The 24,576-nt window shown below is 38.4% G+C and overlaps 1 protein-coding gene across 1 annotated transcript in view; it reads right to left on the minus strand.

Moving 5' to 3' along the window:
- Positions 1 to 24,576, minus strand: part of PCDH7 (protocadherin 7) — a 234,433-nt gene that overhangs the window by 101,252 nt on the left and 108,605 nt on the right. The window contains 1 exon segment of the mRNA XM_054383140.1: positions 16,923 to 17,139. Within this exon segment, the coding sequence (XP_054239115.1) occupies positions 16,923 to 17,139 (217 nt within the window).

Consider the following 24,576-nt stretch of genomic DNA (forward strand, 5'->3'; position numbering starts at 1 on the left):
TGGCCACACCATTGCTGTAAATTGATAATAATAGAAATGTTCATGGTAAAGATGCACTAGGAAAGGGAGGCTCTAAGTTCTTCTAGAATCAGAGCAGATAGATCATTCTAATTCAAATAGAATAGATGGACTTGAAGAGTATTGCAGCATGCACCAAAGTATCTATGTGCCTGAAATACTTAAAATCCATTTTCTTCTCAAAGCTGCATAATGAGGCATTTAGTGTACATTTCTTTTTTCTTTATGATTATTCCTAGCCAGCTGAACTTAACCTTTAATTGAATGCAACATAAATAATTTAAAATGCTGGATTGGTGACACTTTAAAATGGGGAAAAACATTAAGTATAATCCCAGTATAAATATAAAATGCCCTTTTTCATTTCTCTCCAGCTAAAGAATCTCATTTATTATAATTAATGCTGGAAAGTTACTTTTGTTGGAGTCATTTTCACATTAGTGGGTTTTAACTGTTTTCATATAATTATCAGCTGCAAGTTTCTTTATTTCTTATGACAATTGTAAAAATTAAAAGAGCTACAGTTCTGTTGAATAACTAACAAGTTTCTGAAAGACTCGCAGAAGGCATAGGATCTTTAAATATATTAAAACATCGAACTGAAACAAAATTCTCCTCTTCTGAAGCACTGAGAGGCATCTTCACTAATAGACATCATCAGTAATGGCACAGCTTTTTTCTTTGAACTCCAATAATATCAGCGAATAGGTTGGTAATTTGATCAGAACACTAAAAATATTTTTAAAGCATCTACACAGCTCATAGAATCATAGATTTTTTTTTTTTTCAGTTGGAAAAGACCTCTCAGATCATTGAGTCCAACCATCAGCCTGATACCACCATGCAAATTAAACCATGTCTCGAAGAGCCATGTCCACACTTTTCCTGAATACCCCCAGGGATGGTGACTCCACCATTTTCCTGTGCAGCCTGTTCCAGTGCCTGACCACTCTTCCATCAAAGAAATTTTTCCTAATCTCCAATCTAAACCTCCCCTTGCACAATTTCATGCCATTTCCTCTCATTCTGTCACCTGATACTAGGAAGAAGACACCAACCCCCACCTCACTCCAACCTCCTTTCAGGGAGCTGTGGACAGCAATGAAGTTTCTCCTTAGCCTCCTCTACTCCAGACTGAAAGATGATTTAACATTGTCCTAATTATTGTGCTAACTATCTCTTCATGTCTTAGCAAAAGAGCAATTATTCCTTAAGCCTTCTAAGACATTCAGCAAAATATCCTGCTAGATCACTAACAGTTGTACTCTTACACACTACAGTAAAAGTAATTCATTAGACAGCAGATTATTTTTTCTAAGTACTTCAAATTGCAAGCACTTCCCCAAATTCTCCTGAAATTTAATCTGCACTGCATGCAAGTTCAGTATGAAGAAAGGAAAGACATTAATTGAATTCTGCTGGAGTTGTGGAGCTTTGTAAACAACTTCTCCCCCACCCCAGACACTAATCATACTTAACAATAAAGAACATATTGGTTGAAAAAAAATAACCAGCAGAGGTTAGAAAGGGTCAAGGCAACTCCAGTTGAATTAAGCATTGCAAATTCATGGTTGGACTCAATGAATTTAAAGGTTTTTTCCAACCCAAACAATTCTATGAATCACTTCTAAAATTAATAGGACGTGAATGTAGAACTCAGTTTATTCAGTAACTTATTTAATATACTTTTCTCATCTTTGAGGAAAAATACACATTTAGGGAAAGGGAAGCTACCAGCAAGAAGCTACCAACAGACAGGGAAGAAAAGCCTCTTTTCTGAGCTTCAATCTGAAAATTCTTTGATTGAAGAAGTTAAGGATGCTTTTGTTTATAATAAAAGTTGTCTTTTCCCTTCCTGAACTTCAGGATGGTTTAGAACCAGAGGATAGATTTGAACATTAAGAATTTCTTTCCTGTAAGGGTGGTAAAACACTGGAACAGATTGCCCAAGGGAGGTGGTGGATGCCCCATCCCTGGAAGTATTCAAGGTCAGGCTTGATGGAGCTCTGAGCAGCCTGAACTAGTTGGGGATGTCCATGATTACTGCAGTGAGGTTGGACTGGATGACCTTTAATGGTCCCTTCCAACCCAATATGTTCAATGATTCAGGTTACTACAGCTCCTTTCTCTTCAGTTTTATTTTTTGTTTCCTTTGTTGATAGCAGGTCCAAAGAGAAAAGAACTGTGATAGAGAAAATATTTTAGTTGTATAACTGAAGTTCCTCAGTTAATACAGCATTTATCAAGAAACTTCTGGATAAGGTCTTTATTTTTTGGAGAAGTTGTCCCATTTAAATTCAGAGCATGAGTAATAGGATGTGGGACTCTACCTGGTAAAAGCTAAAGGCAATTGTTTGCTTTTGAAGAGAAAAGCAAGAGAAAAATATTCACTTCTCTGCACCTTTGGGGGCATCTTGGGTTTTTCTCTGCTTTCCCATTGTAATTTGTGAGATGAGATCTGTCTGTGTCTCCAGTTCCCATACCTATGCCCCTGACAACTGGTCTATGCCTCTGAGGAGCATCCTTTGTTAGGAACACTGTGGCACCTGTCCTCTGTCTTGCCATTCATGCAATCCACTATGAATTCCTCTTTGACTCTCCAACTATGTTTCATTAGGGTCTGACCATCAACTGCATTCTTATGCCATTCATATTTCCTAAAGTTTAATCCTGCAGATTTGGCCATTTCCTCTATAGGATGAAACAAAAGGTGAGAAAAATCAATTCTGCTCATGCCCTCTGCACAGTATTGCTGAGTCCCCGTGATCAAAAGTGACACAAAGACATTCTGATATAGACTAAAATTTCAAACTTTTTTTTTTTTCCCCTACCAAACTTGGTGTCATCCTGCTGAAGAATAGAATATTTTACACTTGTTTCAAAAGAAAGAGAAAGAAAGGTCCTGTATCTGGGGAGGGCAGGTTGACCTGCTAGAAAGCAGCTCTGTGGAGAAAGATCTGAGAGTGCTGGTAGACAACACATTCACCATAACCAGCAATGTACCCTTGTGGCCAAGAGTGCCAATGGCATCCTGGGGCACATTAAGACGAGAGTGGACAGGGGAAGGGAGATTCTCCTTCCCCTCTACTCTGCCTTAGTGAGACAACATCTGGAGTACTGTGTCCAGTTCTGGGCTCTTCAGCTCAAGAGGGACAGGGACTTGCTTGGAAGAGTCCAACAGTGGGTCACAAGGATGCTGAGGGAACTGAAGCATCTCTCTTATAAAGAAAGACTGAGAGACCTGGGGCTGTTTAGCCTGGAGAAGAGAAGGGTGAGAGGGGATCTTCCCAATGCTCAGCAAGAACTAAAGGGTGGGGTTCAGGAGGATTGGGCTGGCTCTTTTAAGTGGTGGCCAGTGCCAGGAAGAGGGTTAATGGGCACAAATTAGAACACAGGAGGTTTCACTAGATCTTAGGGAGAACCCTTTTTCCTCTGAGGGTGCTGGAGCCCTGGAGCAGGCTGCTGAGAGAGGCTGTGGAGTTTGTGGATTCTCCTTCCCTGAAGAGATTCAAAGCCCACGTGGACATATTCCTGTGCAACCTGATCTAGGTGAGCTGACTTTAGCAGGGGGCTTGGACTCAACGATCTCCAGAGATCCCTTCCAACCCCTACGAATCTGTCATTCTGTGCTGACATATGGTATCCAAATGATTAAACCTTTTCCTTCCAGGTTTCTTCAGGCCTGTGCTAATTGCTAAAATCTGAGACTTTTGGCCAGAGCATGCTAAGAGTGAAAGCAAACTTTATGCTGGTTTTATCCATATGCCAGTTTTTATTGTACTTCTGTGCACCAACATGTTGGAAAGAAGATCTCAGGGAAGATGTGAGTCAGACTGTGCAAGTTCTATATGACTTGTGAGTCATGCTGTGCAGGTTCCTTCCATGTTGTCAGATGGATCAATCACCATTTTTTGAGTGCCTAGGGCAGCTGAAATATTTTCTTCTATGCTCCACATGTCATTGAGAAATTTCTACCCTCATGTTGTTAGAAACTCAAGTAAGCATGAAAAAATTTTGGTACATGTTTTTGAGCAGAATGTTTCCTTTTAACCATCCTTGCCCACTTTTTTTCACCCTAAATGTTTTAACTGAATACTGAAACTGCATCAAATAAAGTATCTTATGTTTTGGAGGACTGAATCAGACATCCTCAAACACAACCACAATACTTGGATTCCTTGCATTTTAAAAATCAGCATATATAATAATATCAATCTTGTCTTCCCTTGCGTCACCCACCTATGCTCTCATCTCCCAATGCCATCAGCAACCTATTTCACCAGACAGCTGAAACTGACTATTTATAACTCTCTCATGTACTTAAAGTCATAGAATCACAGAATCATACAATCACAGAATCATACAATCACATAGAATCATTTTGGTTGGAAAAGACCTTCAAGGTCACCAAGTCCAACCATTATCTAACTATAACAAGTCTGGGCATAAACCGTGTCCCTCAGCACCACATCACTATAGCTTCTAAACACTTCTAAGGATGGAGACACAACCACCTTTCTGGGCAGACTGTTCCAGTCTTTGAGAACCCTTTCTGGTAAGAAGTTGCTTCTAAAGTCCAACCTTAATGTCTCCTTGTGAAGCTTGAGGACATTTCCTCTCATTCTCTCACTTACTAGGGGAGAAGAGACTCACCTCCCTCCAACCTCATTTTAGGGAGTTGTAGAGACCCAGAAGGCCTCCCCTCAGTCTCCTCTTCTCCAGGCTGAACAACGCTAGTTCCCTCAGCTGCTCCTTATCAGACTTGTTCTCCAGCCTCATTGCCTTTCTCTGGACATGCTCAGCACCTCAGTGTCTTTCTTAGACTGAGGGTCCCAAAACTGAACCCAGGACTCAAGGTGTGGTCTCACCAGCTGAGTGCAGGAGCACAATCACTTCCTTGGTCCTGCTGCTCACATTATTGCTGATCCAGACCAGGATGCTGGTGCCCTTCCTGGCTCATCTTCAGCAGGCTGTTGATCAACACCTCCAGGTCTTTCTCTGCTGGTCAGTTTCCAATTCCTCTGCCCCAGGCCTGAAGTATTCATGGGGTTGTTGTGACCCAAGTGCAGGACCCAGAAATTTGCCTTATTGAATCTCATACAATCTGGCTTGGCCCATTGGTCTAGGCTGGTGATATCCCTCTGCAGAGCCTTACTGCCCTCCAGCAGATCAATTCTCCCACCCAATTCAGTGTCATCTGCAAACTTACTGAGGGTGCCTCCATCCCCTCATACAGGTCATTGATAAGGACATTGAAGAGAACTGGCCCCAGCAATGAGCCCTGGGGAACACCACTTGTGACTAACTGAATTTAACTCCATTCCCCACCAGTCCTTGGGCCCAACCATCCAGCCAGTTTATAACCCTTCATATTGTCCACACATCCAAGCCTACTTGAACTCTGGCTATGTATGAGACAGCTAAACCAAATTTATTTTCAGAGCTGTTCAATCTCCTGAAATACCACAGTAATTCCTGCATTTTTATTGCAATAAGTGATAGAATAAGGAAACAATTCTAACACAAATCATATAATTCAGGAGCAAGGAAAGATATCCCCTGTTCATGCAATTAAACATTGGAAGATTAATAAAGGCACCACACAGTTTTTGGTTTCTTGAGGCCTCATTGAAAAAGCCTTCTCTCAAGATTTCCTCTGTGGACAGTATTTTAAAGCCGTGTTACAATCTCAGAAAAAGGCAGGAAAAAAAACTTATATCCAGAAAACAACAACAAATCAGAAGAAAAAAATAAGATAAATTAAATAAAACCCAACAACCTCAAGAAACACCCCAAGCAACCCAACTCTTTGGTGGTATATGTGAAATTTGAGCTATACTGCCCTGGGATTTGCCTTCCTTTGTTGATGAAATAATGTAGATTTTCTAGTAAAAGAACAAGTGGCCCTGCAGGGCTCTTTAGGATTGATCTGCTCCTTAGATATAGGAATTAAACAGGTAAAGACAAGCAAGTGAGGAAAGCTGGTGTGGGCATGTTTGCTTGATTGCATGAGAGCAAAAAAAACATCAAAATAAAATAACTTCATCAAAATAAATAAATACTGCTCAATACTGTTCTTCCTTCACTCTTTACATCTTACTTCTTCCATTGCCTGTCAAAATTTACATTTATATCTTAATTTGAATTAAAGATCAAGCAGAGATTTGAATCATGACTCAAAAAAAAAATTGTATTTTTTCATGCTCAACTAAATGGTTTATTTAATGATTTAGACACTAAGAGGTGTGTTTCTCTTTTCTATGATTCCTAAAAGCAGTAGGAGAATGGACTGACCTTAGATGTTAGTTAAGCAGTCATTGAAGCAAACTTATTTCTTTGCATGTTCCAAGTTAGATGTGATATAGGTTTTTACATTAGTATTATAAGAATTTAAGACTCCAGCATAGAGTAAAAAACAAACAAACAAACAAACAAAACCAACAAAAACCCACAAAGCCTAAAAAAAATATAAGGAAGCAAAACAAACACAACTAAAAACCACAAACAAACAAACAAAAATCCCACCAAAACCAACCAACCAGCACCCCCACAAAATTCATCCTTATAGAATAACAGAATGGTTTGGGTTGGAAGGGACATTTAAGATCACCTAGTTCCAAACCCCCTTTCTCTAGACAAAGTTGCTCAAGGCCTCATCCAACCTGGCCTTAAACAAGTCCAGGGAGGGGGCATCCACAATGTCCCTGGGCAACATGTTCCAGTTCCTCACCTAAAAAAGGCAGATTATCAAAATAAACATTTTGTCACATAATAAATATAGGCTTTGCTTTTATCTGTGGATAAAAAATGATATTGGAGTCTAAAATAATTTTTATTTTATAGTGGTGATTTGGTTTTATCATTTTTCCTTTCACAAAATAGGTCAGCCTCATCTGGAATATTAGTGGTCATGGAGGTGTTAGCCAGTAGGTTGGACTTGATGATCTTAGAGGTCTTTTCCAACCTCTAAGAGGTTGGAAATCTGAGAGGGATTTTTGATAAAGACATGGAGTGACAGCATGAGGGGCAATGGCTTCAAAGTGGAAGAAGCTGGATTGAGATGAGACATGAAGAAGAAATAGTTGCCCATGAAGGTGGTGAGGCACAGGAACAGATTGCCTGTAAGATCTGTGGAGGCTCCAAGCCTGGAAGTGTTAAAAGCCAGGTAGGATGGGGCCTAGCACAAGCGTTCTAGTAGGAGGTGTCCCTGCCCATGGCAGGTGTGTTGGAAATAAATGGTACTGAATGTCCCTTCCAACCTAAACCATTCTACAGTTCTGTGGTAAGTGAATTTACTTAAATGTGAAAATGCAACACACCTTGAAGACACTTTAGGACATTGTTCAATGGCCACAGTGGTGTTGGGTTGATGGCTGGACTAGATGACCTTAGAGGTCTTTTCCAATCAAATCAATTCTAGGATTCTGTGATTCTGTAACTCAGGGTAATACCTTCATGTTCTGTGTACATTCACTCCAATTTAACTCAAAGTCTTAACTTAAGAAATTAAGTTAACATTTACATTTTTGGGCATTTGCCAGTTTAATATGCTTGAAATGTGATTTTTTTTTTCCCCTCTCTTTAAATGTTATAATTCCTGTAAGTTCAATTGTGTGTCAAAGAATCTTTGTCCCTACAGTCCAAGTATACTATTTTAAAAATACAGTCAGATTTGGATTTGAATCAGTAATTTATTTTTTATATTCTAAAAAGGATACTTAAGGCAAAGATAGTTTCTTATTTTAATTCATCAATCTTTTTTTTTTTTGCATATAGAAGAAAAAAAAAACCTACTCCAGCTTTTAGAACATCAAACCCAAAGTACGAAAGCTGGATGAGAAAGGCAAAAGTACTAAAATTGTGTATTTTATAAAGGTTGTAGATTCTGAAATATTGCCATTTACTGCAATGAAGAGTAAATAAATGCATAAATAGATGAGTAGTTGGGAACTGGCAGTAGAGAACAAAGTGTATAAAATGGAGAAGAAATACCCCTATAAAAGGGTAAAAAAGTACCTATAAGTGCTTTTTTTGGATCTTCATTATATTCGAAGATTAGAAGGGACAGAAAGATCTAATATTGTCCAGGAAACTGCAGAAATTGTCCTTAAATATATGCAGAGAAATGGGAGAATATAGCACTTTGATTTTTTCCTCCTGAACTGAGAGAAAATAAATTTCTCTTGATTATCTGCATTAGATTTTTTTTTTTTTTCCCTCCAGGAAAGAAGCTGCCATAGATGCAAAGGTTGCTAAATATTCCATTCATAAACCAGATGTCTCTTCTTCCTTGAGTCTGTAAATTTTGGATTGCATTTTGTCCTCAGTCTACATTCAGAACTCCGACGGTTATCAAAGGGAGTTCTGCAGTCTGCAGCAGTGGGAGGCAGCCTGAGCTAGCAGCTGGCACGGAGGACTTGGACAAAAGCCTAACTCCACTGAGTCAATAGCAAAGCCCTCATCAATTTGACTGTAGACTGGAAGTTGGTGTCCAAATGATGACTTTTCTAAGGGGCAGGTAGTGTTTGGATCAACTGGCAGATGAAAGATCAATCCCTGGACATATCGCTTCACTTGCTGATGACTTAGTTCTCCACTTTTCATTTCAGTGTGTTCTTTCATATCCACCTTGGTGAATTGATTTGAAATTCAGAGCTGAGGAAGGTTATGTAAGTGCAACTGTCTGGATCTCATGAGTATTTGCAGGCAGGTCTGACTCACCAGGACGTGTACATGTGTGCACACCCACAGGCACGTAGAAACCCTTCTCTCACTTCATCCAGGCAGATAGAACTGCAAGGATGCTTCTTTAGCAAACCAAAGTCCTTCTCCATTTACAAATTATTGCTCAACAGACTTTCTATTTTAATGGCAACAAAAGAAAGGTAATTTTTAGTAGCTGACTGATATGAAAATATTGCTTCTAAAAGTGATGAACAAATATTGATGTATGTACTTTATTTTTAAGAGCTGGGTACCAAAATGAGGAGTATTTAAATTTTAAGAGCAGGATACTGAAATGAGGAGCATTTAATTTTTATAAGCAGGATACTGAAATCAAGAGAATTTTGTTTTTAAAAGCAAGATACCTGAAATTAGAAGAACTATACTTTTAAAGGCAGTGTGCTGACATATGGCATATTTAAAGAGTGGGATATAAAAATCAAGAGTATTTTATTTTTAAGAGCAGGGTAATGAAATAATAAGTATATTATTTTTAAGAACAGGATGCTGAAATCAGGAGATTTTCTTTTTACAAGCAGGATATTGAAATCAGGAGTGTTATACTTTAAAGAACAAGGTACTAGCATGAGGACTACTTGATTTTTAAGGGCATTTATACTGAAATCAGGAGTACTGGATTTTTCTAAGCAGGATGCTAAAATCAAGAGTATTTTATTTTGAAAAGCAGGGTAGTGAAAAATAGAAGAATTCATTTTTTTAAAAAAACAGGATAATGAAATCAGGACTATTGTATTTTAAGAGCAGAATACAATATCAGGAGTATTTTATTTTGAAGAGCAGGATGCTAAAATCAAGAGTATTATTTTTATGTATAGAACACTGAAAATAAGGAGTATTTTAAGATCAGGATAATGAAATCAAGAGTAGAGGAAGCAATCTTGTGATACAGCTTCAAAACAAAAAAAAGAAAAAAGAAGAGCCATATGCCCATATCCTCACTGAAGCACAAAGTGAATTAGAGCAAATACAATGGAAAAGAAACAGAGAACAGCAAGAGAGATAAACAGAAAATCAGGAAAATGCTGAATAATTTGTCAGATCTGCTGTCAATGTGTAGGGATGGATTTCCAACACAGAAGCACTCCTCCTTTTGATTCCAGCAGCACCAAGCATAACTTTTCAGAGCAGAGAAAATCCTAATCAAGCTGAAAATTCATTCATAGAATGGTCGAGGTTGGAAGGAACCTCTGGAGGTGATTGAGTCCAACCCCCCAGGCAAAAAAAAGAACACCTAGGGCAAGTAACACAAGAACACATCCAGATGGGTCTTGAAAGTCTCCAGAGAAGGAAACTCCAGAACCTCTCTGGGCAGCCTGCTCCAGGGCTTCAGCACCCTCACAGTAAAGAAGGTTCTCCTCATGTTGAGGAACCTCTTGTGTTCGGCATGCAACCACTGCCCCCTGTTCTATCACAGGACACCAGTTAAAAGAGGTTGTTCCCTTCTTCTTGACACTCACTTTTGAGATATTTATAAACATTGATAAGATCAGTCTTCTCCTCTCCAGACTAAAGAGGTCCAGGCCTCTCAGCCTTTCCTCATCAGACAGATGTTTCAGTCTCTTTATCATCCTTGTAGTCTCTATTGGACTCTCTCCATTACACCCCTAGCTCTCTTTGAACTGGGGAGCCCAGAACTGGAATCATTACTCCAGATGTGGTTCATCAGGGTAGAGTTCAGTTCTGGGGCACTCATTCCAAGAAGGACATTGAGGGGCTGGAGCAAGTCCAGAGAAGGGTAATGAAGCTGGTAAAGGCTCTGGAGAACAGGTCTGGTGAGGAACAGCTGAGAGAACTGGGAGTATTTAATCTGGATAAAAGAAGGCTGAGGGGAGACCTTCTGTCTCTCTCCAGCTCCCTGAAAGGAGGGTGGAGACAGGTGGACATTGGTCTCTTCTACCTAATATCAGGTGATAGGATGAGAGGAAATGGCCTCAGCTTGTGCCAGAGAGGTTTAGGTTGGATATTAGGGAAAACTGTTTTCCATCAGGGGTGGTCTGACATTGGAACAGGCTGCCCAGGGAGTCACCATTTGTGGTGGTGTTCAAGAAATATGTGGACATGATACCTTGGGGACATAGTTTAGTGGCCGTCATAGTGTGGAGTCAGTAATTGGACTCGATGATCTTAAAGGTCTTTTCCATCAAAACAGTTCTATGTTTCTATGATTCTGTGACAATGCACAACCTAAAGTAACTGCCCATCCTTCTGCAGTATGTTAGTAACCTCATAAAACAAAAAGACAGCTGAAAATAGATCTAAAAATATGTAGCAGCACTGGGGATATGTAACAATCAAAATGCACTTCTCTCCATTGTAAAGATACACTTCAAAGGGCAAACAACTATCAAAGAAAAAAATGCAATATAGTTATGAAATTAGTATTAATAATATGTATTTTAATAAACTTCTATTTATTAATATGTTTATAAAAAGTTTATTAGCTTATATATATAATAATCCTTTCCTCTGTGAGGAAACTCACAGACACATGGGGTGAGGTCATCTAAAGGAAGATGGTAAAAGATTTAAAAGGGCGGGGGGGGGGGAAGGAAGAAAACTGCTGATGTTCTTCTCAGCCAGGTTTGTTGCCTTACATAAGCCTACAACAGCATAACAGGGATCCCTGCACAGTGTGACTTCTGGCTTAGAAACTTGGGTAGATTTCGTTTTCCCAGATTTTCTTCAGAATATTCCATTCTCAGCTGGTTCAAGACAGAATGCATCAGTGAATCTGCCTGCATTCCAAAATATTTCTGATCTATGTCGTTAGCTTTAGAGAATCCAGAGTTTCGTTCTGTGCCTAAATGATAGGTTAGGATTAATCAAAAACAAGGAATGATAGTTTAGGATTAATCAGAAACAAGGAATGATAGTTTAGGATTAATCAGAAACAAGGAAAAAGAATTGTTGTGTATGTATTTTATGCAACCATTTGTGCAGCACTGTCTGGTATTTAGGATTCAGGCAAGTATAGTAGCATTTATATAGAAGACATTTAGATATATTTTTATTAACGTGTAGATGTAGCAGCACTAAAAGAAGAAACAACCCTAAAAAGGAAGTACTAGAATGTAATCACTACACTGAAAACCTTTCACAGAATCATAGAACCAACTCATAAATTTGATATTCTAATAAGATCACCATGAGCCAGCAATGTGCCCTCGTAGACAAGAAGTCCAATGGTCTCCTGGGGTGCATCAAGAAGAGTGTAGCCAGCAGGCCAAGGGAAGTTTTTATCCCTATATACCCTGCCCAGGTGAGGCCACACTTGGAATATTGGGTCCAGTTTTGGGTTCCCAAGTTCAAGAGGGACAGGGAACTACTGGATAGAGTCCAGAGAAAGCTACAAAAAAGCATCTCTCTTACAAGAAGAGGCCTGTGGCTGTTTAGCCTGGAGAAGAGTAGATTGAGAGGGGATCTTCTCAATGCTCTGCAAGAGGTAAAGGACGGGAGGCAAGAGGATGGGGTCAGAATCTTTTCAGTGGTGCCCAGTGAAAAGACAAGGGACAACTTTGATAGCCTTCAGAGGAATTTTAGTGTTGAAAAACAGCCTTCAGGTCAACAAGAGGAAGATGGTTAATGACTTGTGATAAAACAGGTTCTTTTTTCTTCATCTTCTTAATATTCCCCTTCTTCTTTGTATTCTTCATCTTCTTTGCATTCCTCTTAATTTTCTTCTTCAGATTCTTCTTCTTCAGATTCCTCTTATTATTTGTATTCTTCTTCTTTGTATTCATATTGTTCTTATTCTTACTATTATTATTATTATTTAGAAAACCACAATTTCAAGCACATGGTGACTACGAACTGTTCAAGTCAGGAGGACAGGTAATTGTATGGGTTGGGTTTCTTTTAATGTTCCTCTGAGATATGTGGTATTAGGCAGTGTCAAAACCAGAAGGCTATGACTAAAAGACCAGAAAAATCATTTACCATGGTAATGTCTTTACCCTTGATATACAAACACGAACGTAATAAAAACGTTCTCAGGAAAATTACTGTCCAATTTAGGTGAAGACATCACCATTCCAGCAGCAAAATGGGAGAAAGCAGCTTCACATACCAGCAGAATTTCCTTCTAAGGAACACTCCAAGGGCAGGGGATAAATTAACTCAGAAGTTACTTCTGTTTCTGCAGATTTTCCTAATTAACAAGATCCTTGCATACTGAATTTTCACAGTCAATCTGCTAACATTTCTTTTTTTCTCCCCCCCCACCCCCTTTTTGTTTTTTCTCTCCCCACCAGCACCCTGCATCTGATACCACAGCTAATCATCAGAACAAAACTTCCATCTACATCTGACAGTCATGTAGGCTGGAAGGTAATGTACAGCATATTCTAAGTAAAAACAGCCCCCTTTCCTTTTTTTTTTTTTTTACCTTTTCTTTCCTGAGAAAACAGAGAGAGATCTCTAACCAGCAAACAGAAAGATGAATTTCCTATTTACTTTGACTGTGAACTCAAACATCTTACATTTGCTTAACTCTAAAAAAAAAAAAAAAAAAAAACCAAAAAAACCCAAACCCACCCTATTTTCCTTAGTCAGTTTGGGAGGGAAAAAAAAAACAAACAAACAATGAAATACATCACAGGGTTTGGTGCACTGTGCTGAAAATGCTCCTTTCAAACAAAAGGAATTCCAAAGAAATTATTTAGAACTGCACTGTTTCACAATGAAAATAAATAGCAAATACTGGAAGTCATAACATTATTTTTGTCAGCTAAGATACCTTCTAAAAATGCTGTTTCCAGAAAAAAAAGGAAAGCTGAATTTTCTCCTAACTTTGACTGTGAACTCAATCTCCTTACATTTGTTTAAATCTAAAAAAAAACAAAAAAAAAACCACAAAAAATCTTAATTTCTTTAATCATCTTATCATGGAAAAAAAATATGAAATACATCAGAGGGTTTGGTGCAGTGTGCTGAAAATGCTCCTTTCAAACTTTCAAATGAAAGGAATTCCAAAGCAATTAGTTAGAACTGCGTTGTTTCACGACGAAATTAAATAGTAAATATTTGAAGTCATAACAATTATCATTAATATAAACGAAGATAGCTTCCAAAGTGCTGTTTCCATGGAAAGTCTGCATGAAAACCCACGATCATGCCTGCTGAAAATCTAACCAAGCTAAACCCAGCAGATTACCTAGACTCCAAGGAAAAGTGACAAATGAACCCTCGACAGATTTCAATTCCAATTCTATCCTGTCACAATGATCCTGTTAATGTTGCAGGTGAGATGATCAGGATTGGAATAATGCAGTTGTGCTTAAAACAGTGAAAAAAAAATGCAAGTGGACTGAAGAGTCAGATGGCAGAAAACTCTTACTCAAATGTCAAGTATTACATATATATGAAGGGATGGGGGAAGTGGGAAATGAAGTACATTCCACCCTGCTCTCTCATTCTTTTGAGATTCGTGTTAACAAAAAAATCTCTGGAGGCAGGTGACATGCCACTGTTGAAAAGTTGGCTTGTAAAGTGTGACAGCAGAATCCTAAGCCTAAAAAGTATAATTTTCCTCACAATGACACCCACTTTGCAAAGTTCTCAGTTCAAGGTTCAATAAAGGAGAGAGAACTCTTGATTCTACATGGAAGTCCTGCCATTTAATATATTATATATAATATTTATATTATATCTATAATATATATTAGATGTTATATAATATATATAAAATATATAATATATGTAAAATATATATGTGTGTATCTATAATATTTTTATATATAATATAATATGTTATAGTAACATATATTATATAATACTATATATAACATATATATTATATATAATATATACAATATAATATGTTATAGTAACATTATATATTATATAATATTATATATAATGTATATATATATATATATATATTATGTATGTATATACACATATACATATATATGTATATATACACACATAGACACACATATATATACATACACATACATATATATTTTTAGTGGTAATTTTGTGTTTATAAATTTTATTCATTTATTTACAGAATAATACATTTGCCTAGCTCCAGGGTTCTCTCTATCCAGACAATACTATTTTCATTACAAATTCTTCCTGCAAACTATAAACTGGCACCTTTCAAACAAATCCCAAACCAAGCCAAACCTAATTTATCTCTATAATATGATGATTATTAGAAGGCAACACCAGTTCTCCAATGAACACATAACCATAACTAAACTGGTTTGCTTTAATTTTTTTTGCCACCATTCAAGCACTTTTAATTTTCAATTACACTTCAGTAAAAGGTTTGATTTCTACTGGCTACCAAATGTATTTAAAAGCAGATTCCATTTTAGCTCTGATTTTTCCCACTATGGTTCAAGCATACTCCAAGTATTACCTGAACTTGGAATTTCATCTCTAGCCAGCAACTGCACTGCTACATATCCAGAGGAATTAAAAAATGGTTTGGGTTCATTATTTCAACAAGGAATCTTAACTCAAAGTAGAAAACAAATAACCAATAAATTTAGACACAAATGTGAAAATAGACAATAAAACAAAACTATCAGGCCAATTTAGATATAAAATCTAAAAACTTTTTTCTGGCATTTTTCTACCCATTTAATTTTTCTCCCCTACCACACACCCCCAAAAAAATGAAATTTAAAGATAGGTATTCACATAAACCACCAAAGAGAAGATATAGACACACACATAAGATACACACACATAACCTAATAAATTTTGGGTTTAGATGGATACTATCAGCTTGGTTTGGGGTTAGGTAGTCTTTTTCTGTTGGGACACACATCAAAAGCATGTGTAGACTGCTCTAGACATTTTTCACTCATCCATACTAGATTTGGCAACATCTGACCATGAATAATAATAATTATGTATATATATTTTTTTTTAAATTGGTCTATCTCAGGAAAGAAAAAAAAAACCCTAAGCAATTATCCAGTGCTGTATTTTCTGAAAAGCTAAAACATGCGTTTAGCCAAAGTAATTCATTCTGTAAGAGACAATATCCACCCCCTGCTTCTTACATATACCCACCCATTCCCATTGGATTAGCAAAGCCAGCATTTCATTAGTTATCAAAAATCTCTACATTTTGACATGCAAGAATTTCTTGGGCAAAAGAAAAGACATTGATGCCTTTCCCATTGTATTAACAAAGGGATTATTTCACTGGTGATCAAAAAAATCAGTAAATTTTGGCATGCAATAATTTTTTGGGGGCAAGAGAAAAGACAATGAAGTCAACACTTGACTTCTTAAGCTTTTAGATAGAGTCCAATAGGAGGAGAACAGTAAAACATTCAGATTTTATGAAATGCATCTCAAATGGAAAAGAGAGCATTTTAAAAGATTCTAAACAGGCTTTAGATCAAAAGGAAAACAAAGTCTTTAAATTCAAATTACCTTAGCTTTTGTAATGGCTGCAGAATTTCTATAGAATAAACAAGGATCCAGCATTTTTTCCCTTTCTAAGTCAACAGACCCCCAATTTAAGTGAGATGTTCAAAAAGGATTGTGCAAAATAAAGCATGAAGAAAAGGAAAGCAATCTTATTTTCTAAATACCAAATAACAGTGTTACTTCAAAGACAATCTGTATAATATTTTTGGGGAAAGGGAAATATTTAGACTTTTTTTTTTTTAAATCCTACTTTGTTTTTCTGATGCTGTACATATTGCATACTGTGAAATTTCCTACATAGCTGTTAAATTAAAAACAAACAAACAAACTAACCAACCAACCAACAAAGAAAAAAACACAAAAATAAACAAGGAAGGAAAAGAGAATGCATGTCCCTTATGTTTTTTTTTTTTTTCTCAAATGGAAAGTATGGAATTCAACTCAATTATCATTTCCCCAGCCCTCTCTGGGTATTTTTGTTTGGGTTTTGTGTTGTGGGTTTTGTTTTGTTTTGAGTGTTTTAACTGCTTTTGCAGCATGTTTTTTATATCATGGCAAGAAAAGAAAGTGCTACTTTTATCACTAGTGTTATGTTCCATTATTGTGTGTATCTGCATTTTAACAGGCTTTAAAAAAAATCAAATAATTGCAAGTTTAGCTATTTAATGTGTTTATTTTATGGTTTGGGACTGACCTTTTCAAAAGTCTACTTTAGTATCACTTGCTAGTGAGATTATGTGTGTGGATGTCGTGTTTGCCCCTACCATTTTCCATATGCTCTGCCTCACCAACACTGCCATCCGGCGTAGTCCTTTCGTAGTTGTCCTCTGGGAGTGGAAGGGCACCCAGTCTTGGCCCTGATGAACTCTTACTGCTTGGTGTTTCTGACTCCTCCAGACCGCTGTCATAGCAACTCTGCAATGACCCCTGATGCGGGTCCTGAGGCTGACTCACAACAGAAAACGTCACTCTACGAAATGGCTGCAAGAGAAAAGATTCTGAATGTCACTGACAAGTTCGGGCTTTCAACTGATTCTTAAAACATGACTTAAGCAAACTGATTTGTTTTTTTTCTTTTTTTTCTTTCTTTTTTTTTTTAACATTTACCAATTTAAATGAAAGCAAACAGCAAGTACAGTCTTAAAAGGCTGCTGGACAGTGTATCTGTGGATTTGTATTGTGAGGTGCAGTCAACTTTTCAAGTGGTTGCAAAAGCTAAGAAAACTGTCTTACAGTTATTTATGAATTCAGGGCACTTCCTCTCTTATTCAGTAGTAATAAGCTGAATGGAGTTGGTATCAGCCTGCAGAAAGTTTTGTGCATGTGTATGGCTAAGGCAGCACAGGGGCATATAAACCCTCACCTGGAAACTGTAAGGGGGTGTCAACAACTTAAACATGTCCAGAAGGCTTCCATAAAATCACCTCCTGTGGTTTTGAAAGGTAGTTAGCATGAGAAAGAGGAAAAAAGTAAACAAAAGAACAGGAAAAAGAAGGGGAAAATTAAAAAAATGGGAAAAGGGAGGGGGAAAAAAAGAAGGGAATAAAAGGTGGGCAGAAAGAAGGGGGGGAAAGGAAAAAAGAAGGGAATAAAAAGAAGGTGAAGGAAAGAAAGAAGGAAAAGGAAGCTGGGGGAAGGAGGAAAAAAGAAGGGGGAAATAGAGTAAAAAGGGGGGAAAATTAAAATGTGGGAAAATTAATGTTAGAAGGAAAAAAAAGAAGAAAAATGAAGGGAATAAAAAGGAGGATAAAAGAAGGAAAGAAAGAAGGGGAGGAGATGAAATATAAGGGAAAAAGATGAAAAAGGAAGGGAAAAATGAGAAAAAGGAAGAAAAAAGGAAGAAAAAGAGAAACAAAAATTAAAGTAAGAAAAAAAGAAGGAAAAAAGAGGAAAATAAAGAAAAAGAAGGAAAAAGAGGAAAAGAAGGGTAAAAATAAGGAAAAGGAAGAATTAAAACCAAAATGAAACCAAAAATTTAAAAACAAGAGTAAAAAAGAGAAGGAAAGGCAAAAAAAAAAAAACCAGGAAAAAAGAAGGAAAAAAGGAAAGGAAAAAGAAGGAAGAACAAGAAAAAAAGAAGGGAAAAAGAAATGAATGAAAAAGGAAAGGAAAAGGAACAAAGGAAGGAAATAAAGGGAAAAATGAAGAGGGGGAAAAAGAAAAAAGGAGGAAAAGAAGGAAGGGAGAAAGGAAAGAAAAAAGGAAGTTAAAAAAAAAGAAGGAAAAATAAAAAGACGGGAAAAAAGAAAGTGAAAAAACAGTTCAGTCTTTTAGTTCCTTTCCCTAAAACACGTCTTGTCTGCAGACAGTGTGTGTTGCCAGCTCACTGAACAAAGCCTTTAACGTTCCACCAGCTCAACCGACACTGGTTTCCACTGGGACTGTGCAAACATGCATGGTGAGAGATTTGCCTCTGTTTCAATGCTGCTGAACTCTGAACCCCTGGCACCAGTGAACACCCCAGGAATTGGGAGAGTCTGTCCTTCACATTTCAGAGGATGATGGTGGCAGGTAGAATATTCAGCGAGAAACCAGGGGATTCTTCTATGATTTGAGACACAATCAAGTAAGAATGATGCATTTAATGTGAACCTGGAATTCCATGGAAATCACGGAATCCGTTTCAAATCATGGTATCTTTGGAATAAACTATTGTTCTCAAATCTAGAAAACCCACCTTTGAAACCACCAACAGATTCATTTTATAAGACACTATGCAGACTGGTCCTGTGTTTCAAATCTGAGGTCTGAGTGTTGCCCACTTTTGGATTTAGATAGATTTCAAGTCCTTATGACAGAGGGAAACAAACACATCTATCACCCCCACTACAGTCACTATAAGGTGGAAAAGTTTATACAAGGCAAAAAGAGGGGAAACAGAAAATACAACCACTTATACAAGCCTTGAAGGATAGAGTCTCTATGACATGGTTTAATGGCCATGGTGGTGTTAGGCTGAAGGTTAGACCCGATGATCTCAGAGGTCTTTCCCAATCAAAACCATTCTATGATTCTATGAAGTCACGTACAGAATCACAGAATGCCAGGTTAGAAGGAACCCCAAGGACCATCTGCTCCAACCTTTGATTAACAAAACAACAAGCAGAGGGATGGGTGGAGTTTCAGTTAGAATTTTTAACTGGTTTTGAACCATTCTGGAAGTAAAAAGTCCTTTTGCAGCAGTCTGTATCTATATTTTTATGTTTAAAGAGTAGGTTGTGGGGTTTTTTTTGGTAATTTTCTTCAAAGAAGAGACTAAATAAATTTAGATGTGAGAAAACAACTTTCTTTTGTCTTTTTACTTCTAACTGATGGAAGTAATGATTTCCCTCCTTAGAAAGACTTTTAAATACATTAAAAGATGTGCAAGAAAGGGTAATATTTCATATATTTGTTGCTTCCTTCAAATAGGACTATTAAAAATACTTGTAAATAGAAGTTAAGGTTTCAGCACTGCATTAATATCTGCTACTCTTATTAGATTGACCAAGCTCAGAGGATCTTTACCCTCTCTTGAGACTGAACTTACATTTATTTCTTCACATTATTACTACAGCAGCTGGTCAAGTCCCCCCCGGCTCTCCTGTAGCCTTCACTTAGGTACTGGAAGCCTTCTAGAAGGTCTCCCTGAAGCCTTTTCTGCTCCAGGCTGGACAACTGCAACTCTCTCAGCCTTTCCCCATTGAGGAGGTGCTCCAACCTTCTGGTGGTCCTCTCTAGACCCACTCCAACAGTTCCATGTCCTATTGATTTTTTTTTTCTTGGAAAATATGGATTCACTTAATATGTCAAAATTGTTGCTGCAAAATAAATTGTATTTCTACTACTAATTGGAAGCAGCTCAAGGAACTGCCCAAGGACACAGAAAAAGAAGGTCTCATCATTAAGGAACAGTGGATTTGACTAATTCAACAGATTTTTAAAACAGAAAAAAAAATAATATACACACTGTGATTTAACCTTTCCTTTACAACATGTCCTCCTATCTAATATGTCAAACACAGAATCATAGAATCATAAAATGCTTAGGGCTGGAAAGGACCTCAAAGATCACCCTTTAGACAATATAGTCTGGATAAATACATTAATATTCTCAATTATCAGTCATAAAACATACTTTTATATTTTTTCCTGATTAAGATTAATTACGCCTCTAATTTTTTTACACCCAGAAAATGCTGCTGTCTCACAGACAAAATGGATGCAAGCCAAAAAGCATGGAATGATTTAGTTGTCCTGGAGGTGTTTGGTAGAAGGTTGGCCTGGATGATCTTAGAGACAGTTTTCCAACCTTAATGATTCCATGATTGCTATAAAATTACTCTATGCATATGTGTAGGCATGTTAGTGTTTATGTGAGTCATATTAGAGCTTTAATTGTGACTAACAATGTTTAAGTTAAATGAAATTTAATCAAGAAAACCTGAGCAGTGGAATGTTGATACATAGCAAATACTATTTACTCATCAGTTGCTATGAATGCAAATAAAACCCTCAATAAACAACATTCTTCAAGTGCTCCAGTTTTCATTTTGATCCTAATCTGTAAAATTGCAGAATGAAAGAATGGTTTTGATTGGCAAAGACCTTTAGGATCATCGAGTCAAACCATTCTCTATCTGTACCAACTCTGGTTCTAAACCACGTCTCCCAGCACCACATCTCTGCATCTTTTAAATAACTCCAGGGATGGGGATTTGAACACACCTCTGGGGAGTATGTTCCAGCCTTTGAGAATCCTTTGAGGCAAGAAGTTGCTCCTAATATAAAAGCAAAACATCTCCTGGTGCCACTTGAGGCCATTTCCTCTCATTATGTCTCTTGTTACTAGGAAGAAGAGGCCAACATCCACCTGGCTTCAACCTCTTTTAAGGGAGTTGAAGAGAGCCAGAAGGTCTCACTTCAGCCTGCTCTTCTCCAGGCTGAATGATCCTAGTTTCCCCAGATGCTCTTCACCAGACTTGTTCTCTAGACCCTTCATCAGCTTCCTTGCCCTTTTCTGGACATGCTCCAGCACCTCAATGTCATTCTTGGAGTGAGGGCCCGAAATCTGAACCCAGTACTGAAGGTCTGGCCTCATCTGTGTTGAATCCATGGGGACAACCCTTCCCTGGCCCTGCTGGCCACACTATTGCTGATCCAGGTCATGAAGCTGGTGGCCTTCTTGGTGGCTTCTGAGCAATATGCTGGCTTATCCTCAGCTGCAGTCAACCAGCACCCCCAGGTCTTTCTCTGCTGGGTGGTTTCCAGCTATTCTGCTCAACCCTGGACTGTTAGTTGGGTTGTTGTGACCCAACCACACGACCTATCACTTGGCCTTGTTGAATCTCATCCCATTGTCCTCAGCCCATCAATCCAGCCTGTCCAGGTCCCTCTGCAGAGCCTGTTCAACCCTCAAGCAGATCAGCATTCCCGCACAGCTTAATGTTATCTGCAAACTTACTGAAGTTGGCTCCATCCCCTCCTCCAGAGAGAATCATAGCATCAGTCAGGGTTGGAAGGGACCACAAGGATCATCTAGTTCCAAACCCCCTGTCATGGGCAGGGACACCTCACACTAGACTAGATCATTGATAAAGATATCAAAAAGAAGTGGCCTCAGCACTGAGCTTTGGGGAACATCACCAACACCCTGCTCTGAGGTTTTAAAGAACACTCCATGTTAATGAGACAAACAAGAGGCAAGGAGGATGAATACTGGGATTAACAGTGCTAAAAAGTTAATAAAATTGTGGTTATCTCATGTACTTATTACAATTCCCAAAATAAGGACGCAAGCTGCACTTTAAGAGGGAGAAACTGACTACTGCATTATTTTTTTTTTTTGCTTCTATTCATTGATGCAATTCCATCAGTAGCATTTCACAGCAAAATGGACACGAGAAGTTTTCAAGTGCTGACAAAATCAAGCACATACCCATGAGGCAAGAGGAGAGGGTTATGTTGAGCTTTATTGATTTTTGGTGCACAACATTAATACAGATCCATCTGCCAGCTCTGGGAATCAACGTGGAAGAGCTGCTTTTACACAAATAAGCCCAGTAGCTCTTCAATTTGTCCTTAACAGCAAAACAGCAACCCTAAGCTTTTCCTGGTCCCTTAGCAGGGAGAGTCCTTACAAGATATGCACTTAGTAAAAATGATAGGATGAGAGGAAATGGCCTCAAGCTGCACCAAGAGAGATTTAGATTGGATATTAGAAGAAACTTCTTTGCTGCTATCTGGGAACAGCATATGGACTTATTCCTAATTATACATGATCATGGGGGGCTTACAAGAAAGCTGGGGAGTGAATGTTTCCAAGGGCATGTAGCAACAGGACAAAGGGCAATGGTTTTAAACTAAAGAAGAGTAGATTTAGATTGGGCATTAGGAAGAAGTCCTTTATTATGAGGGTGTTGGAACACTGAAACATGTTGCTCAGAGAAGTGTTGGAGGCCCCATCCTTGGAGACACTCAAGGTTAGGCTCTGAGCAACCTGATGTAGTTGGGGATGTCCCTGCTTACTGTGGTGAGGTTGGACTAGGTCACCTTTAAAGATCCCTTCCACCCCAAGGGATTCTGTGATTCTATGATCATATAAGAGTATAGTCCTTGCTAGATTTGCCTTTAGTATTTGTATTTAGATTACTCCTAAATACAATAGAATGAGAGGAAATGGCCTCAAGTTGCACCAGAAGTTTAGAATGGGTATTAGAAGAAACATCTTCACTGCTATATGGAATTATTCCTAAGACAAAAGATAGAATTCATTTTACCCCAAAGGGAAATCACCATTTCTTCCTTCTTTCAACTGTATTTCATAATCTGTTGTTTTCCCCTTCATCAACAGAACCAAAATCACCCCAGTGCCATAGTTCTTCCAGTCTCTATTAAATGAGTACTCTTAACTCATTCTATGATTCAGTATTTTTCTTCGCCTGTATGAATGAATGTCTGCCTATCCAAACTAGAAAGTAAAACTATATTATACTTTCAGCTCATGAAGAACCCTAACTGGGGTTTCACAAGCTCATGAAGGACTCAGAGCTTGGCATTAGGGACAGACTGTGGATAGACTTAGCGAATGTATCCATGTAGAATCATAGAATCAGTCAGGGTTGGAAGGGACCAGAAGGATTATCCAGTTCCAACCCCCCTGCCATGGGCAGGGACACCTCACACCACATCAGGCTGGCCACAGCCTCATCCAGCCTGGCTGCAAACACCTCCAGGGATGGGGCCTCAACCACCTCCCTGGACAGGCCATTCCAGGCTCTCACCACTCATGCTGAAGAACTTCCTCACGTCCAGCCTGAATCTCCCCACTTCCAGCTTTATTCCATTCCCCCTCATCCTGTCACTACCTGATACCCTAAAAAGTCCCTCCCCAGCTTTCTTGTAGCCCCCTTCAGATACTGGAAGGCCACAAGAAGGTCACCTCACAGCCTTCTCTTCTCCAGACTGAACAGACCCAACTCTTTCAGTCTCTCCTCATAGGAGAGGTGCTCCAGCCCTCTGATCATCCTGGTGGCCCTTCTCTAGACACCTTCCAGCATGTCCATATCCCTCTTGTAAAAGGGGCTCCAGAACTGGATGCAGTACTCCAGGTGGGGTCTCACTTTGCCAGCACTATAAGAGGCATTTTGCCTCAATTTCCTAACATTTGTAGTTTTGCACTGTGTTTTCTGATGCCTCACTTTGTTTATAGAATCACAGAATGGTAGTGCTTGAAAGGAACCTCCAGAAATCATCTATCCCAGGATCAAGCAGCTCAGGTTGCACAGGACCATGATGTCCAGATAGGTTTTGAAAGTCTCCAGAGAAGTAGACTTTACAACCTCTCTGGGCAGCCTAGGCCAGTGCTCTGCCACCATCAAAGTAAAAAAAAAAAAATTCTCCTTCAAGTTCAAGTGAAACCTGCTGTGTTCTAGTATGTGTGTATTGCCTATCAATTGTCCTACCACTAGGTACCACTGAGAAGAGTCTGGCCCCATCTTCTTAACCCCCACCCTTCAACTATTGATCAGCATTAACAAGATCTCCTCTCAGTCTTCTCTTCTGCAGGCTAAAGAGCCCCAGGTCTCTCAGCCTCTCTCCCTAAGAGAGCATGGTTTCTGTAGAGCCGTTGCTATCACCTTTGCTACTCTGTTGGTTCAAATTCTGATGCATCTGGACTATAGTGCTGGAATAGAAAAGTTAATCCTTTTTCATGTTTTACTGAGAGCTCAGGTTGTAACCATCAACCCCTTCTCAGCCAACTCCTTCTGGACAGAAAGTGAATGCACTAAAGTGTAACTACTAGGAAGAGCTGGCAACTCTCTCTCCTAATTACTTAGCACTTAGATAAAAATAGAAAGATTCCATCAGGCCTTCCTGCTGTCACAACACCTACATCCCAAGAGAATCAGGATTTTGAAAACATTTTAAACCACTGTA

The sequence above is a fragment of the Indicator indicator genome, chromosome 8, assembly GCF_027791375.1.
Source record: "Indicator indicator isolate 239-I01 chromosome 8, UM_Iind_1.1, whole genome shotgun sequence".
Taxonomy (NCBI): Eukaryota; Metazoa; Chordata; class Aves; order Piciformes; family Indicatoridae; genus Indicator; species Indicator indicator.